Here is a 16,910-nt window from a genome sequence, read left to right as displayed (position 1 = left end):
AATTCTTGTCAATAAAATTGGAAATTTTAAATTTCGATAAATAAAAATTAGATATAAATCTTACAATAAATTAGATTTTTGTACCAAATTTTAATTTGTTGATTGGTAAAACGTTTAATTTATTAGATATCCAAATAAGTCTGTCACACACAGCGCAGTCACACATTTTTTAAAAAATATTTTTTTTATAATATAATTTACTTTTTAATTTAATTATGAGTTGGTATAAAAATCTCGGTATGGAAAACTAATTTAAACGTGGGTGTAGATGGATGATCCAATAAATATATGTTTTAAATAATATTAAGAAACTTGAATTCTGTGCTGAAGGTTTCTGATGTCAGGTCTTTCATGGGATCTCATATCCATATTTCTGAAATATATTTAAAAAAAAATATATTAATAAAAGATTCTCTATTTTTTAACAATAGTCTTTATCTTTCCCTACATTTTATATGACCAGCTTAGCTGAATTATTCTATTTTTCTCTATTTAAAATATTCATTTTTCTCCCAATTTGGAGGAAAGTTATTCTAATCCATTCCCTAATTTCTAGAATTCTTTTAGTATTCATACTCTAATACTATTTTATTATATTTTTTCTTCTACTATTCTTTTGTATTTTTTATCTTTAAATTACTTGAATATTCCGGCCAACTGACCAATAGTGAAGTTGAGCTTATCAAAAAGGTCCGAACGTTGAGTCCACACCGCTAGTTCTTTGCTGAGTTCAGGAACAACAAGAAACGTTTTCCATCCACAGTTCTTTTTCGATTTCAAGATGTCGCCGAAAATGTGGTCTCCTACGTAGAGAATCTCCTTCCCCTTTACGCCCATTAGCTGACTTACGGTCTCTACCGATCCTTACATTAGAATGATTAATTTATCGATTAACTCAGAGATCATAAAAAAATTGTAATGATTATCATGAGTCAGTTAAATTATTTAACTTGCATTTTCCATTAACTTTTTATACTATCTAATTCCCATAATTTATTATCTGGCTTTAGCTAATCTATAAAAGGTCTGTTTTTAAAAAAAATCTCTTAAATTGAAATAGGATATAATCAAAAGAAAGACCTGTGTAAAAATATAGCATTTATATTTAAATTTTCCTGAAGAATAACATAGGAATGAAGGTAGTATTTTGTCAATTAAAAGATTGTTGGCCGTATTTTTAGGATTAAAAAATTACAATTAATGTAAGGTCCAATTTAACAATTTAGGAAGGAAATCGTGGAAAACGTAAAAGTGAGAATATTTCTTACAATTCTAGAAATCTCGAAAATAATATGTAGATGCTAACCTAATATTTTTGTTAAAAAAATATTATGTAAGTCTGGAGATTTTTCTAATAGATAATAAAAGCTTTAGACATATATAACAAAATTTTAACGCTTGCGTAATATTATTTTGGCTAAAATTTAAAAAAAATTGGCTAAATGCTGTTTAATAGACTAGTAAAATACTTACATTTTGAGTTTTTATAGAAATCGATTAAATGGAGTCTCATAGATATTCCTAAATAAACATTCCCTATAAAAATCTCCAAATTGGGAAGATTTCAATTGAAAAAAGTATTACCATACCTAGCATCTATCAATGTCATTAACAATCTTATCTTTAAGATTTCTAAAATATATAAGACATAAAACTTATTTCCAGTTTTTCGCTTATATGAATTTATACATTTAAACTAACCCAATTCATATCATACTAACTAATCCTTAAAGTCTTGCAAATTCAATTTTTTCGGCATATTAGTAATTTTTAGACCGAGCTCGGCTAAAATTTTTATTTTAAGCCCAAGCCAAACTTTAGGCCGACTTGCAGGCTACTATGTGTAATCCTTCTCTGGCTTTAGCGCCTATTTAGTTTAGATAAATTCAAGTTGTACAAAACAGACAAGGGTATTATAATTATTTTTAAACACTTACCACTTATAATGCATTGACAACCTAACTCCTTGTTTTTTTTAAAATATTGATTTACTTTCTACCTCTTTTGTTTCTTTTATTCTAATTTCCTTATTTCTTTCCATTCGTTTCATTCAGTTTCAATTTTAAACCATACTTTCTTCCTTATCTTTATGTAAAATTGGGGTGTAAAATAACGTAATTAAACCTCCGGAATAAATGTAGCCTTTCCTTAAAGGTCCAACGTGTGTTCCAATTTTCAATATTCCAGTGTTCTGTTGCAATAAAAAAAAGTGAATTTTGTGAATAGATTATTTATGTATTTTTCTAAATATATATTATTAAAAAAGAATGAAAATCAACCTAGAATAAACTTATCAATATGCATTTTGATAAAAAAGATACAGGGTTTCTCAAACAAAAAAAGTTCGATGAAAAAAAGGAAAGGTACTGAAGCCTCTTAAGAATAATTCCCGATAAATAAAGAAAAGGGCCAATTAAATAAGGAAAAGGAAAGTATTAAATGCTTAAGAAGAGGCTATCGAAAATAGAAAAGAGCGAATTACATAAGGAAAAAGGTCCTATTATAAGAAAAATGTCGAATTGAAAAAGAAAAGGGGCAATTAAATAAGGATAAGGTTCGCTCAAAAAAATGAAAATTGTTATATATTTTGAATATTTTAAATCGTCTTTCAAATTAAACAAAAACATCGAAAATATTTTTGGTTTCTAGGTTCTAAACTTGACTTTTGTATATATTTTATTACAAATGCATTAAGATGTAGAAAGATGTCACGTCATAACTTGATAACCGTTTTTAAAAAAAAATTTCATTGGTAAAATGTTTTAGATGCAATAAAAACCTTGTTTTTTTTAAAATAAAATTTTATTTTAATAAACTTTTGTAAATTATGCTGCGAATAATTAAGCATCGCTTGAGCAAATAGCGAGTGCTATAAATGAGGCGTTACACTTGGCATTAACTAAAAAATAAAAAACGCAATATTGCCAGTGACAGCAATTTGCAATCAGGGTTCTTGTTCGATCTGATCTATTGAGAGGTAAAATGTTAATATTTTAAAGGAAAACTTTATTTATTTGTAATTTTCAATTGCCAATGAATTGTGACATATATAAGTTAAGAAATATGTCTAGATATTTTGTAAACATTGAATAAATAAAATAGGCTTACCTAATAAATTGGATAATAATTTTATAGTTTGTGCCTGTAAAGTTTTTATATGAATACATATACTTTGGTAACTATAAACAAATAATATTTAAGTCTAATTTATTTATCTATATAGAATATCAAGAAACCTGGAGAGATACCATATGCAAGGTCCGGTCCGGTTTTTCAGGCCCGGCCCGAATTTTTTAAAATATATTATATTTATTTTTAATTTTTATAACTTAGCGATTTAAAATATAAAAAAAATTCAGCCCAGCCCGGTTATTTTTAAAAAATTACAATAAGGCACAGCCCGTGTATTTGAGCCAGGCCTGCAGGTCTTTGCAGAATATTATTTAGTCATATCGAAAAAAATGATGATAGAAATTACTATTATAAGAAAAAAAACAAAAGTTGTTAAAAATGAGCAGAGATTCATGATCATGAATAAAAATATCGGGTTAGTGAGACCCATTAGTTGCTGCACACAGAGATATGCAGGGCCTAACCAAAATATGATAGGTTTGAAGACCCATAGCATCGTCAATAAAATATAAACCTCATCTGTGGCTGAAAAATATTAACATGTTCCATTTACTTAATATTCTTCCTTTTTTTACCTGAACAAATATTACAATTATAAAAAGATTTTTTCTAAAATTAAAAATAAATATTCTATATTCATATCAAATCAAATGTAACAAAATAAAATAGATATCAGCATATCAGTTATTCCTGAATATATAAATTTAATTATTTTTAGTAAATATATTTCCTAATTTCATCTCAGAGGGCCTAGACCAAAAAAAATCGATTTTGCAGTTCTCTATAGGCAATATTCTGAAATAAAATGATGAGTAGTCATAGGCAAGGTCATTCATATATTGGGAAGGGAAAGTGCCTAGATGCAGACTGTGAACAAAAGATACTAAGAAATATAAAGAGGACGCATGATTAACTTATAAGGACTAGGGTAGCTTAAATCAATAAAGATCCCCATGAACAGTGAGCTAGACCAAAGGGAGAAAAAAAAAGTATCTAAAAATATTAAATAAACATGCAATCATTTTTATATAATTAGAGTCAAATCAACCTGCCTAATTTGGGTCACCCTACAATTTGACCATAATTTTGAGTCCCAATCAAATTCCGATATAATATTATTAGAAAATGCCTTAATAAACTGGGCAACTGTCTACCTTAATACGTTGGCAGTCTTGTAATAGAATTAAATTTTTAAAAATTGTCTGTGGTTTTGATTTATAATTTATACTTTAACTTGGTCAATTAGCATTATACTTAATTAAATGTTTTTTCTTATAGTAAATATTTGTTTATAATTAGTATAAATAGTGATATTGAAAATTTTAATATTAAAGATTAAAAATGTAATGGTTATTATTAAAAAAAATAAAAAAGTATTTTTGTGCTAACCCTTTGACGCCCAACTTTTTAATTAGAATTTTTTTTTATTTAACTACTCCATAGATGCCCAAAATTTTTCTCAACTTTTATTTTTAAATATAAAATAAAATAATGATGCAAAGCATCATCAGTCACAGTTTAATAAAAATATTTATTTCTTAGGAAAATCTCTAAAACTATTTCTATATTGGTTAAAAAATAAATTTACATTGCATTTTGTTTTTGATTATGTATTTATGTATAACTTGAATCTTGCCCCGCGTCGCATGCATCCGGATGACCTATGTTGTTTTATCTGATATCGAATATAGGCGGCATTATAAAAGATCTATTTTTTTAAATTATGGGTTAATTCGAAGGTCTCGGAGCTTTTCTTTTATTAATTATATAACAATGCTTTAACAATATGGGTTTTAAATTGAACAAGCTTCATAAATTTATTCTCTTTGTCCTGACATATTTACCGCCTATACAAAAACCAAGAATTCACCACACACATATTAATGAGATGAAAAATAATTCTCAAGTAAAACCTTTTTTCCTTTAATGTCTACTCGATAGCACTCAACTAGCATGTCATGTAAAGATTTCTACATATTCTCCGTAAACTAAGGAAACACTAATTATATAAGCCAAATATTGTATGTATGAAGGAACATTAACTAAAGATGAAAAAAAGATGTATTAAAAAGTGTTTTTATTTATATCTAGATTCGATTAAATTACTCTCATACATATTATTTAGTGTATTATCTGAAATAAATAATTTAAAGTATTGATATGGAGTTAATATATTCATTGGAGTGAAAAATGTATTATTATAATTTGGCCCAATTGATGGTATCACCTTGTTCTCTATTTTAAATTATTTAAATATTATCATTATTTTCTGGATCTTCTATCTCGATTTTAATATTATTAGATGTTAGAGTTGTTCAAGTTGAATGAGAATCATCGTAAAGAGTATGTAAAATATCTTTTTCATTGTCTGATTCATCTAAAATATCTCCCTCGGCTGGTATTAAATTATTTGCCATCTATAAATGATAGAAAATCAATTTAAAAAAATATAATTTATGTAAAATTATAATTTGATTCAGAGGTAATTACTTTTCTTCAAAAGCATTAGCTAAAATATTAAAAAAGATCGGTATATTTTTAGTAGGGACTATTAGAAGGAGGATAAAAGATTGCAAGTTAAAATGTGGCAGTGCCTTAAAAAAAGAAGGTCCCGTAACCTATGTATGTAAAGTTGATAAAAAAGAAAATATAATAATTGTCAAATGGCATGACAATAGGCTTGTGCACGTCATATAATCCTTTGATAGGTTTGCGTACGTCATATAATCCTTTGTCAGTGTTCACCCGATAGTGAATAAATAAATTGGTCACTAAGTAGCATAAAATATATAAAAATATGTAATGAAGGTTAGGGAGGAGTCAATTTACATGATATGCTGTTGAGTACTGTCAAATAGACATCAAAGGAAAAAGGTTCTATTTGAGATTTATTTTTAATTTCATTGATATGTGTGTGGTGAATTCATGATTTTTGTATAGGCCGCAAATATACCAGGACAAAAAGAATAAATTTGCTTGTCCAATTTAAAACAAATAGTGTTAAAGTATTGTTATAGGCCGGTAAAAGAAAAGCAGGAAGACCTTTGAAAGAACACATAATTTAAAAAAATAGTTCTTCAATAATGGCGTCTATATCTGATATCAGATAAGACAGCATAGGTGATTGGCCAGATGCCTGCGACGCGGGGCAAAGATACAAGTTATGCACAAATGCATTATCAAGAACAAAATGTAATATATATTTATGCTTTAACAAATACAAAAATAGTTTAGAGATTTTCATAATAAATAAATATTTGTAATTATTTGGATTATACTGTCTGATGATGTCAAATTGCATCATCATTTTTACCTGAATATTTAAAAATAAAAGTTGAGAAAATTTTTGGGCATCTATGAGAATATTGTTAAATAAGTTGATTTAAAATTTTATTTTATTTAACATTAACACCTATCGGCGAAATTATTTTTAGTTTATATTAACGTTTTATTTTATAAAATCAATTTATTTTGACAATTGATATATTTTTTTGATTTAAATTCAATTTTAAACGAACATTTTCTTTTTATATAATTGGTTATTTTATGATTTTTTAAAAAAGATATAAAAGGAACATTTTTTATTGTTAAAAAGGAAGAAAAAATGTAATTTATTTTAATATGGATAATTAAAATGTAATTTATAATAATATGAATAATCAAAATGTAATTGTAATAATATAAAGAATAAAAATGTTGTTATATGATGATATTCACAATCATTAACGAATATAATTTTTAGAAAATTATTAAAAAATTGGGTGTCAAAGAGTTGAATTAACTTTAATAATTTTATTTAACTCTTGACCTAATAAGGCAAATTTTTAATTTTATTGACCATTTGCGTAAGACCTCTAATGGGTATTTGTTGTTGCTGCATTCATTTTAAATTAAAATGATCATCTTTTAAAAACTATTCAGGTCAAATAACAAAACAAATAAATAAAACGGTTAATTAAAAAAAAATGTAAGTTATTTAATTTCTAAATATTATACTCAAAAAGAATGTGCTAAAAGATTTTATATTTTTAAAACCTTCACAATATTCATAAATCCATGCAAATAAAACATATTGAACCAAATAAAAAAAGATAACATCTTATTTTATTTTATATTTTCCTTCTTATTTTGTATACAACCATTTATAATAATTTCATTCCTTCTTATTTCGCATAAGTTTATGTATACATACATAATTTTACCCCAAATTATGATATATTAATAAAATATTTGGAAATGGTTGGAAATAATCTCACTTATTGCTAAACTAAGTTTATTACAGATGGTAAACTATTTTCAAAATATAAAATTAAAAGTCTTGATAAATTAAGCAACTGTCTAAGATGGGCAAAATTCTTGGTTCCAAAGATCTCAAATTAGACAGGTTAGACTGTTATATATAAATATTAGTATTATGCTAGTTTTCAAATATTAAATTTAGAAATTAAAATTAGCATTTTGTTCGAAAAACTATTTATAATTTATAAGGTTATTAAAAATATATAAAACTTTGCAGAAATATAATTTATCATAAAATAGGAGGTCACCTATAAAGCAATTGATCATATTAATGTAAATTTTATTATATAATCCTTTATTCAATTTTTATCAAATTAACACTAGAGTTAAATATCTATTATATATAAATATAATTTTATTTAAAATTAATGAGAAAATATATACATTTATTAGCTATTACAATTCAAATTTTAATTTTCTATTTTGAAATTTAATAAACAAATTCCCGAATGAATATTGGTTAGCACTTTCTTTATTGGGTATAGATACATGTGAAAACCCTTAAAAAATGATAGGTTTTGATATCTAATTTATGAATAAGTTTTGAATCATATATAATACTAACAATGAAGTATTTAGTCATTAGACTTGTTATAAATCGGTTATCGGGATCACAACATTTTTAGGGATAATGTTTTACATGTAATTATATCGGCAATAAAACAAAAATGAACATACTCAATGGAATTTTACTAGCTATTCCGGTCAGTTGAATATTTAGTAAATAGTAAATTTTGAGTTCGACAATCAGTCCAAATCACAATACTTTTTAGAATAATGCTTAAAAGGTTAATATCTGCACATAAAACAAAAATGATGATTTATTTTTCCATGGATAATGCCAGCAATGCAGTAATATTTTTAGGGATAATGTGTTTTACATAAAATTATCGCGATATAAAACAAAAAAATGAACATTTTCAATGGGTATCACCAGATGCAGAATTTAGACATCAGTCAGTTCAATCGGTCAAATTCCGATATTTTTTAGGTTAATGTTTTACACGTAAGTTTAAGCATTGAAAACAAAAATGAAGAGATTTCGATCAATAGCAATGTGTGCCTTACAAGTTTGTGGTTATTTTTCGATTCGAAACTTATAAATTATGTCAAAGAAACAACATTTTTATTTAATTTTTAAGTTTTCCTATGTATTTAACCTAAATATAAAAAAAGCGCTAATCAATAATCATTCGGGTTTCCTAATAAGATATTATAATATTTATAACGCCCTCTTTTGGAGATATATTTATTAAATTTATAAATAAAATTTGAGTTGTAATAAGCTAGTATATGTATATTTTCCCCATAAATATAAAAATTGATTTATACAATAATAGATATTTAATCTCTAGTTTTTATTTGATAAAAATTTGAATAAAATATATTTAAAAATGAAAATTTATTTTTAATAAAAGTTTATCGAAAATACATTATAATAAATTATATTGGAAATTTATAAAATAAAAAATAAATAAAATGTTTAAAGAAAAATAATTTTTCAATTAAAAAAAACAATTTCAAACAAGTATATAATTTAATAATTGATTATATATATCGATCAATTATGTATCACAGAAGTAATAAAATAAGTATAATTTAAGAGAAGTCGTCTTAATGAGGAAAAAAACCCTAATTAACAGGAGAGATCGAATTAATAAAACAAGCATAATTAGTTTTAAGAATGACGATTACGATCCTCTACCATAAGGAAAAGCCTTCACGGGGCTTCTCAAAACTTTTCCTTATCTGGTGGCCGACGTCTTTAAATTTCTTTTTAGCTAAATCTCCATATTTTGTTGAAGTGGGGCAAATGATTGGTATGAATATGTAATTGAAAGAATCTGCGTTAAAATTTTGATTAATTGCTTTTTAGCAATGCAGCATTTATTCATCACCGGAGGTCATTGAAAAACATGTTTTTTAGTAACAATTTTAAAAAATCTATGAGTATGAGGTTAAAAAATACAGAAAACATACATTTGAACAATAAAGAAAATGTTTTATTTCAATTTCTCAATTTTTTTTAAAAATAAATACATAGTATTTTATAAATAATCTATGTAAGAAAATTATGATAAAATATTTATAAAAATTATTCTTCTTTTCGAATTTTGGTTTTTTTAGGAGGACGTCGCCAATCAGGCGAAAAATATATAATAATAAAATTTTCATTTTCTTAGAAGAAAACAAAACCAGGTAATAAATTAAATGTGCAAAGGAAGCACGAAAGTGGCAACTTTTTTCCCATTTAATTAATTAATTAATGGTTTCAAAAAAAACTAAGAATTTTGGGGATAAATTATTAAAAAAAAATAATTTTTTTATAGCGCAAGATTTCATTGGTCACTTTTAGAGGGTTGATTAATTTGCTATCTGCCAAAGTATCGCCATAAAAATAAATAGCGATACTAATAAACCTTTCTGGTTATCGGTGGATTACATTATTTGTTCAAGACAATAAACAAATTAGGACTTACATTGACAATAAATTTTAGGAAGATGAAGAAAAAAACCAAGAAAATGGGAGAATTAATGATTATATGGACAAATTATGGGGTTACTTCATCGACTTGTCTGAGAATGGTTCCTCCTTTGAAAAAAACGGGTTTCTGGGCATCCACAAAAATGTAGTCGAAGTAAGTTTTCCAATTCCTGTGTTCCTTGCCATCCTTCTATTTAACGATTTATAAAATGATAGTGATTAATTATTTAAAAGATAACTTATCTCATCTCTCACGATTTTTTTTCTCTATTTCTTATCTTCTCTGATACAGTATTTCGGTATCTAGTTTACTTCAACAATTTTTGTTTAATTTATCTCAAATTTATCAATTCTTATGTTTCTTGAAGGCCGAGATTCTCCCGGGAGGAATATTAGACAATTGCTGGTGTTAAATAATTAAAATTTTTCTTTAGCTAAGCCTTTTTCGTGTATAACTTTCTCTCTAAAAAATATATCTTTTTCTTTCTTTCCCATTTTCTCTTTATGTTTGTTTTTCAAATTATATATTTTTATGCCTCTCCACTTTATTTTAAAAATCATAGGTAAGCTTTGAAGCAATTATCCATTTTCCAAGGCCAAATTATATATATTTTCCCCTTCTTTTCGAGTTTCTTTCTAAGCTAATCTTTATTTTAGATTTTACAATTGGGTAGCATTAATATAACTTTCAAAATCATTTTTTATAATATCCTTTCAAAATAATGTTTTCATTCATATAAAAATAAATAATAATTATAAATCTTACGATAGGAAGATCGAAGAGGTATGTCATCAATTTCTATATTATTTTTTTTAATATAAAAAAATGATTCAAATATAAATAACATTCATCATTATGCCCCTTTAAAATTTTGAAAAATTATCATGAGCTTTTCCAAAGTTTATTGTCGTTCGTTTTTTGCTTATATATATTTTTGTTAGAATCAACTAATTGTGCTAAATTACTTTACGTATACTTGTAATTTTTTTTTCAAATACAAGAGCTGGGTAAGCTATAAAAGCCAAGGTACCTTCTGATATTCCCCTTCTTCTAAAAGGAAGGGAGTAGGATTCCGCAAGCCTTTATATGAACACAATTATGAATGTTAGAGCCTAAACTTTATCACAATAATATATAGAATTCTTATTAATAGAAAAACATTTTGATTCATTAAAAAAATATGTTACTCATTACTCAATTTTCCCTCTATTTCGATTTAATATTTAAAAAACCATTAATAACAGTTAAGACATACTCAAAAATAAGTGAACTATTCGATGGTTATTTTAAAAAGACCAGCTAAAAGGCACTTAAAACAAACCAAAAATTCCTAGTTCATACTCCGAATAATCGACGGGTCTAGACAGAAATAAGTTTTTTAAAAAAGAGATGATTCCGGATACGGCGTTATTCCTAATTGTATTAATGCACGTAATTAAGGAAACTGAATTCTTTTTTTAAAAAAAATTTCTTTAATTGGTTTTAACTGGGGTTACAAACTATAAAATACCTTTTTATTATTAAGGTTCGATGTTTTTAAGCATCTAACCATGTGCCTTTTTTAAAAAAGAATAAGGTTAAATATTAGATAAATTTTACTTCCGTATATTCGTAGCCGCTATTAGTTAACAGGAAAACTTTGGCACCTTGTTTTAATCTATTTGAGAAAAAAGTAATTGAATTTATTTAGGAAAAAAGAAAAAAAAAAGTAGGAGAAAAAAGAAGTAGATAAAAGAAATTTATAAGGATGTGTCAAAATGTTTCGAGTTTCAAAAATTTTAATTAAAAGTTTAGAAAACTTTCACAAATGTTTTGGGTTTAGGCATAATTTCCTATTAAAAGGCTTATTTCACGTTATTTAGATAAAGTTTCGAAATAATTTTTATTGATGTTTTTTGGAGGCAGCCTAGTTAAAAAAAAATTCAAAATAAAAAAAGATTTATTTTTATTGATGACAAATAAAACCTTTCCAAAAAGAGTGGCAGCCTTTCATCTTTGTGCACATACTTTTCAATGTCCTGAACTGTCAACGATTTCAAGGACCCCTATAAAAAATTTACATTTTAATCTTCATTCATAAGGTAAAATATTCTCACATATTCATATAAAAAAGAAGCAAATAATCCTTTAAAAAAATGGTATTGACAAAGTTTCCAAAATGATAGAGAAAACTTTATAAATGGTAATACTTATATATGGTGAATTCCATATCAAATTAACCAAGGTTTAAACCCGACCCCCTTCAATTTTTCTTAAATTTTGTATACTGGTAGTATATATTATAACTAAGAAAAAAATGAAATTACCTTCCAACACTGTTTACCCGCTAAGATTGGCCGTTCAAAGCGTGGAAAAATGGTAAATTTTTGACAAAATGCACCTCGTTTATTTTCAAATATCTCGAGAAATAATTAAGTAAGAAAAATAATTTAAATTTTATTTTGTAGCTTAATAAAAGTTATTTAAAATGACATAAAAATGAATTTGATTAATATCGAAAACCGGATGTGTAAAACCGAAAATGGCCATAGAAAAAAAAGCTATTTTTTTCAAATTTTTTTTTCTGTAGATAGATATCACACTGCTTTATATTTGTACAAAATCCTAGACTGGGATGAACATGGGTTAGGAGTTATCACTCTTTATATGGCTAAAATTGAACAAATTTAACATTAATATCATCAATAATTAACTGAAAAAGCCTTAGAAAAAAGGTATTTTTTTCTGTATATAGATACCTCACTGCTTTATATTTGTACAAAATCCTAGACTGGGATGAACATGGGTTTAGGAGTTATCACTCTTTATATGGCTAAAATTAAACAAATTTAACATTAATATCATCATATTTTAATTTAATGAATAGTTATGAAATAATGTTACTTTAAAAGTTATGTCTAAATGACAGGCCCTTACTTTTTTTTTACCTTTATCAAAATTTTTGAGAAGTGGCTGGAATAATGAGCTTTGTTTAACACTTTAGTTAAATTTTGTCTAGAAGTTACATGACAAAATAATTCTAAACATATTTATAACTTTATTTGCCTTAAATTGCATTACATATAATACAATCAAAAATTTATAATTAAAATATATCATATATTATAAACATCCAAGGAGTTTTAATAAATTATGACTTTTGTTTTCGTCTAGGGGAATAAAAGCTTGGAATTTTGTGTTCCAGAAATTCTCTTTGCTCTCAAAAATTTGCTTTCAAGATGACTTTCTATCTTCATATTTCATTATTGCTCACAAATATATAATTTACCCCATAGATATTATTTCTTGCATAGTTTAATAATCCTATTGTTGTCAATATGTGATGTTCATATGGACGTTGCAAGCTTGCTCGAGCTGCTAACCGTTTAGTAACGACCCCTAAAATGTCGCATGGACTTTTACCTTGTGCGGTTTCAAAAAATGTCACTCAGCCTTTATCCCAAAATCATTTTTATGATTGTAGAGATTAATGAAATCTTTTATTTTTATATTGGTTACTGCTCCATCAGAAAAATAATAAATTTTATCTACTCTATTAAATCTTTCCTTCAAGAATACGATTATTTAAAATAAATAAAATGCACATGCGTTGTGCTTTAAAAAATCTGATATAACCACTAAATTTACATGTTTTATTATGTTGTTCTCACGGTAATAAATTATAAAAGAGTTGATAGTGGCTTGATTATTGGTCTGATTAAATCCTTGTGCGTGGTTCTGCACTACAAATGCATAGTTTTCCGAAAAGTTTGCAATAACTAAGAATTCGCCAACATTTAAATTGAATTTTAAAAAGTTTCGAATTAATGATTATCGTGAAGCTATAAACAAATGAGGAATCAAATTGTTTAATTATTCAATTAAATAATCTATAAATTCGTCAGCGGATTTTGTCAGTGTTTCGAGGTAGTTCGATCAACTGCTATCCATTGTTTGAATGTTTTATATTCTATAGAATTCTGGCCAAATAATATATTAAGCCTTTCTTTTAATTTTGAATATATGGGGGAAAATTTATTGTTGAATTTCAATTTTGGTAGATTATTTTATGCTAAATAAAATATTTAAAATTATTTTGTCAAGTAATTTTAATTTCGAGATAAAATTTAACTAAAGTTTTAAACAGCTCATTATCCCAGCCACCTCTCAAATTTTTTTTATAAAGATAAAAAAAAGTAAGGGCCTATCATTTAGACATAATTTTTAAATTAACATTATTTCATAACTATTCATTAAATTAATATATGATGATATTAATGTTAAATTTGTTCAATTTTAGCCATATAAAGAGTGATAACTCCTAAACCCATGTTCATTCCAGTCTAGAATTTTGTACAAATATAAAGCAGTGTGATATCTATCTACAGAAAAAAAATTTAAAAAAAAATACCTTTTTTTTCTATGGCCATTTCCGGTTATACACATCCGGTTTTCGATATTAATCAAATGTCCATATTATTTATTTTTATGTCATTTTAAAGAACTTTTATTAGGCTACAAAATAAAATTTAAATTATTTTTCCAACATAATTATTTCTCGAGATATGTGAAAATAAATGAGGTGCAATTTGTCAAAAATGTACCATTTTTCCGCGCTTTAAACGGCCATATCTTAGCGGGTAAACAGTGTTGGAAGGTAAAATTTCCTTTTTTTTCTTAGTTATAGTATATACTACCAGTATACAAAATTTAAGAAAAATTGAAGGGGGTCGGATTGAAAATCGACTTTTTTTTGTTGATTTGATATGGAATTCACCATATATAGTCTATTAAACTAATCCCCATCAAATTTGCAGTAAAATAATTTAAAACATATATCGGGGTATGATTAAATAGTGCATTGCTAAAAAGCAATTAATCATAATTTTATTTTAATCTTTTTTTTAAAATAATTTTCAGAAACATTTTTATTAAATAAAATTAGAGATTAAATATCTATTAATAAATAAATCTATTTTTATTAAATGTCAGGGGCAGTATCGCGGATATCTGTATCTTGATATAAGATAGTTTTATATCTTTAATCTTTTTTTAAATTTTGGAAAATATCTTGTATCTAAGATAAAATTATTTAAAAATATCTATCTTAATCAACTCTTTATTCAAAAAGATACAAAAAATTTATATTAATTTAAATAGTATTAAAATTTTAAATGATATTATTTTAAAATTTAAAAGAAAAATTTAATCCGAGTTTAGATATTTTAAGATAATATAATGGCGTTGGTCGACATATAACAATTTCCCAAACAGCTATCACATTTTATTTGAATCGTTTTACATCAATCTTTATAATAAAAATTATATCTTCAAATGAGGGCGTTAAATGCATAAATAAAATTATCATATTAGGAATACTCGAATAATTATTGGTTAGTCTTTAAAAAGTATCCCAAATTTTTTTTAAAAATATTGTGATTTGGACGATTGCCGACTCAAAACCGGCCGATGACTAAGTACTGCAATGCAGATTATCCATGGAAAAATCTACATTTTTATTTTATACACGAATATATACATATTAAGCATCATCCCCCAAAAAAATTTAAAAATATTGTGTGAACGATTGCCGAACTTAAAACTAGTGTTGTTAAATGGCTCATTTTGAGCCGATTTTTAAAAACGGCTAACTCAATCTTTTATCAGGAAAAATATTATGCAAGCCTTAAGATTTTGTTCATAGGAGGCACAAAGATTTATAACATCTATAAACGAAATCTTGAGGCTTAGACAATATTTTTCTGGCTAAAATATTGAGTTAGCCGTTTTTAAAAATCGGCTCAAATCGAGCCGTTTAACAACACTACTTAAAACCGACTGCTTACTTATTTAATTTTCCCTCTATTATATCATCAACAACCTAGAAATAACAGATAATTTTATTAAATTAGCTCAAACTAGAATACATTTGATTCAATAGATATAACAAAAAAAGCAAACAAAAATGAGCATTTTTCAATTGATATTACTAGCAATTTAATTAGTAAGTGGTCAATTTTGAGATCGGAAATCGTCTAAATCACAATATTAAAAAAAAAAATTTGTGATAAGTTTTTACACGTAAATATAAGCATTGAAAACAAAAATAAAGAGATTTCGATCAATAACGCTAACAATAAGTGCCCTACAAGTTTGCGATTTTTTTTTCGATAATAAAATTACTTATAATTTATATGTCAGAGAATCCTATCAATATTTTTAATTTTTAGGTTTCGCATTTATCTACACCCAAATATAAAAAAAGCGCTAACCATTTCATATTTATGCATTTAATGCCCTCTTTTGGAGATATATTTATTAAACTTTAAAATTGAAAAATAAAATTTGAGTTGTAAAAGGCTAGTTATATTTTTTCCACTCATATTAAAAAAAGTAGATTTGAATTAAATAAAAAATTGATTAAAATATTTAAAAAAATTATTTTTAAAAAAAGGTTATATAATAATATTTTGATTAATTGCTTTTTAGCAATGCAATATTTAGTCATACCGATTTAAGTTTTAAATTTTTTAAAAAAATTCCACTTTATATTTTTCTATAGTCATTCTAATGAATGCTTAGAAATTGAGGAGACGCGTTTAGCGCTATGTTTTTCTATAAAACTTGAGAAAGATTAGATGAATGTATGGGCAATCTCTGGAGAAAACTAGAAAAGGATTGGGAAAAATATGGAAAATAGAAGCGATTTAATTGGTTATGAAAAGAAATAGAGGTGTGGGTATGTGGAACTAAAGATAAAAGATGAATGGGGAAAGAGATGCATCTTTTTGGAGGTAAGAGGATCAAGGCCGTGAAGAAGACAAGATTACGTTGGTAAAGTTTATAAGGCCAGGATATGAGAAAAATGGATCTCACAATTAGTGATGCTCAGGACCGAGAAAAATAAAGATTCCCCATCGGGGATGACCTGGATAAACCTGAAAATAGCCATTAAACAGAGGAAAAGAAGTCAATAGGTGTGGGATTTCAAAATAACAAATAAAACGCTTATCG

The 16,910-nt window shown here is 25.7% G+C and overlaps 1 protein-coding gene across 1 annotated transcript in view; it reads right to left on the bottom strand.

Annotated features, from left to right (window-relative positions):
• Positions 1 to 16,910, bottom strand: part of LOC135927284 (cytosolic purine 5'-nucleotidase-like) — a 32,855-nt gene that overhangs the window by 4,635 nt on the left and 11,310 nt on the right. Inside the window, exons 9-15 of the mRNA XM_065463244.1 lie at positions 11,883 to 11,962; positions 11,517 to 11,574; positions 10,683 to 10,715; positions 9,996 to 10,106; positions 2,125 to 2,191; positions 641 to 863; positions 313 to 373 (exon numbers count right to left, since the gene is read on the bottom strand). Of these exons, the coding sequence (XP_065319316.1) occupies positions 313 to 373; positions 641 to 863; positions 2,125 to 2,191; positions 9,996 to 10,106; positions 10,683 to 10,715; positions 11,517 to 11,574; positions 11,883 to 11,962 (633 nt within the window). The remainder of the gene's footprint in view (positions 1 to 312; positions 374 to 640; positions 864 to 2,124; positions 2,192 to 9,995; positions 10,107 to 10,682; positions 10,716 to 11,516; positions 11,575 to 11,882; positions 11,963 to 16,910) is intronic.

The sequence above is a fragment of the Gordionus sp. m RMFG-2023 genome, chromosome 3 (assembly GCF_954871325.1).
Source record: "Gordionus sp. m RMFG-2023 chromosome 3, tfGorSpeb1-WG-v2, whole genome shotgun sequence".
Lineage (NCBI taxonomy): Eukaryota > Metazoa > Nematomorpha > Gordioida > Chordodea > Parachordodidae > Gordionus > Gordionus sp. m RMFG-2023.
Note: the sequence above shows the minus strand (reverse complement) of the source record. Positions and strands in the feature narration are given on the sequence as shown.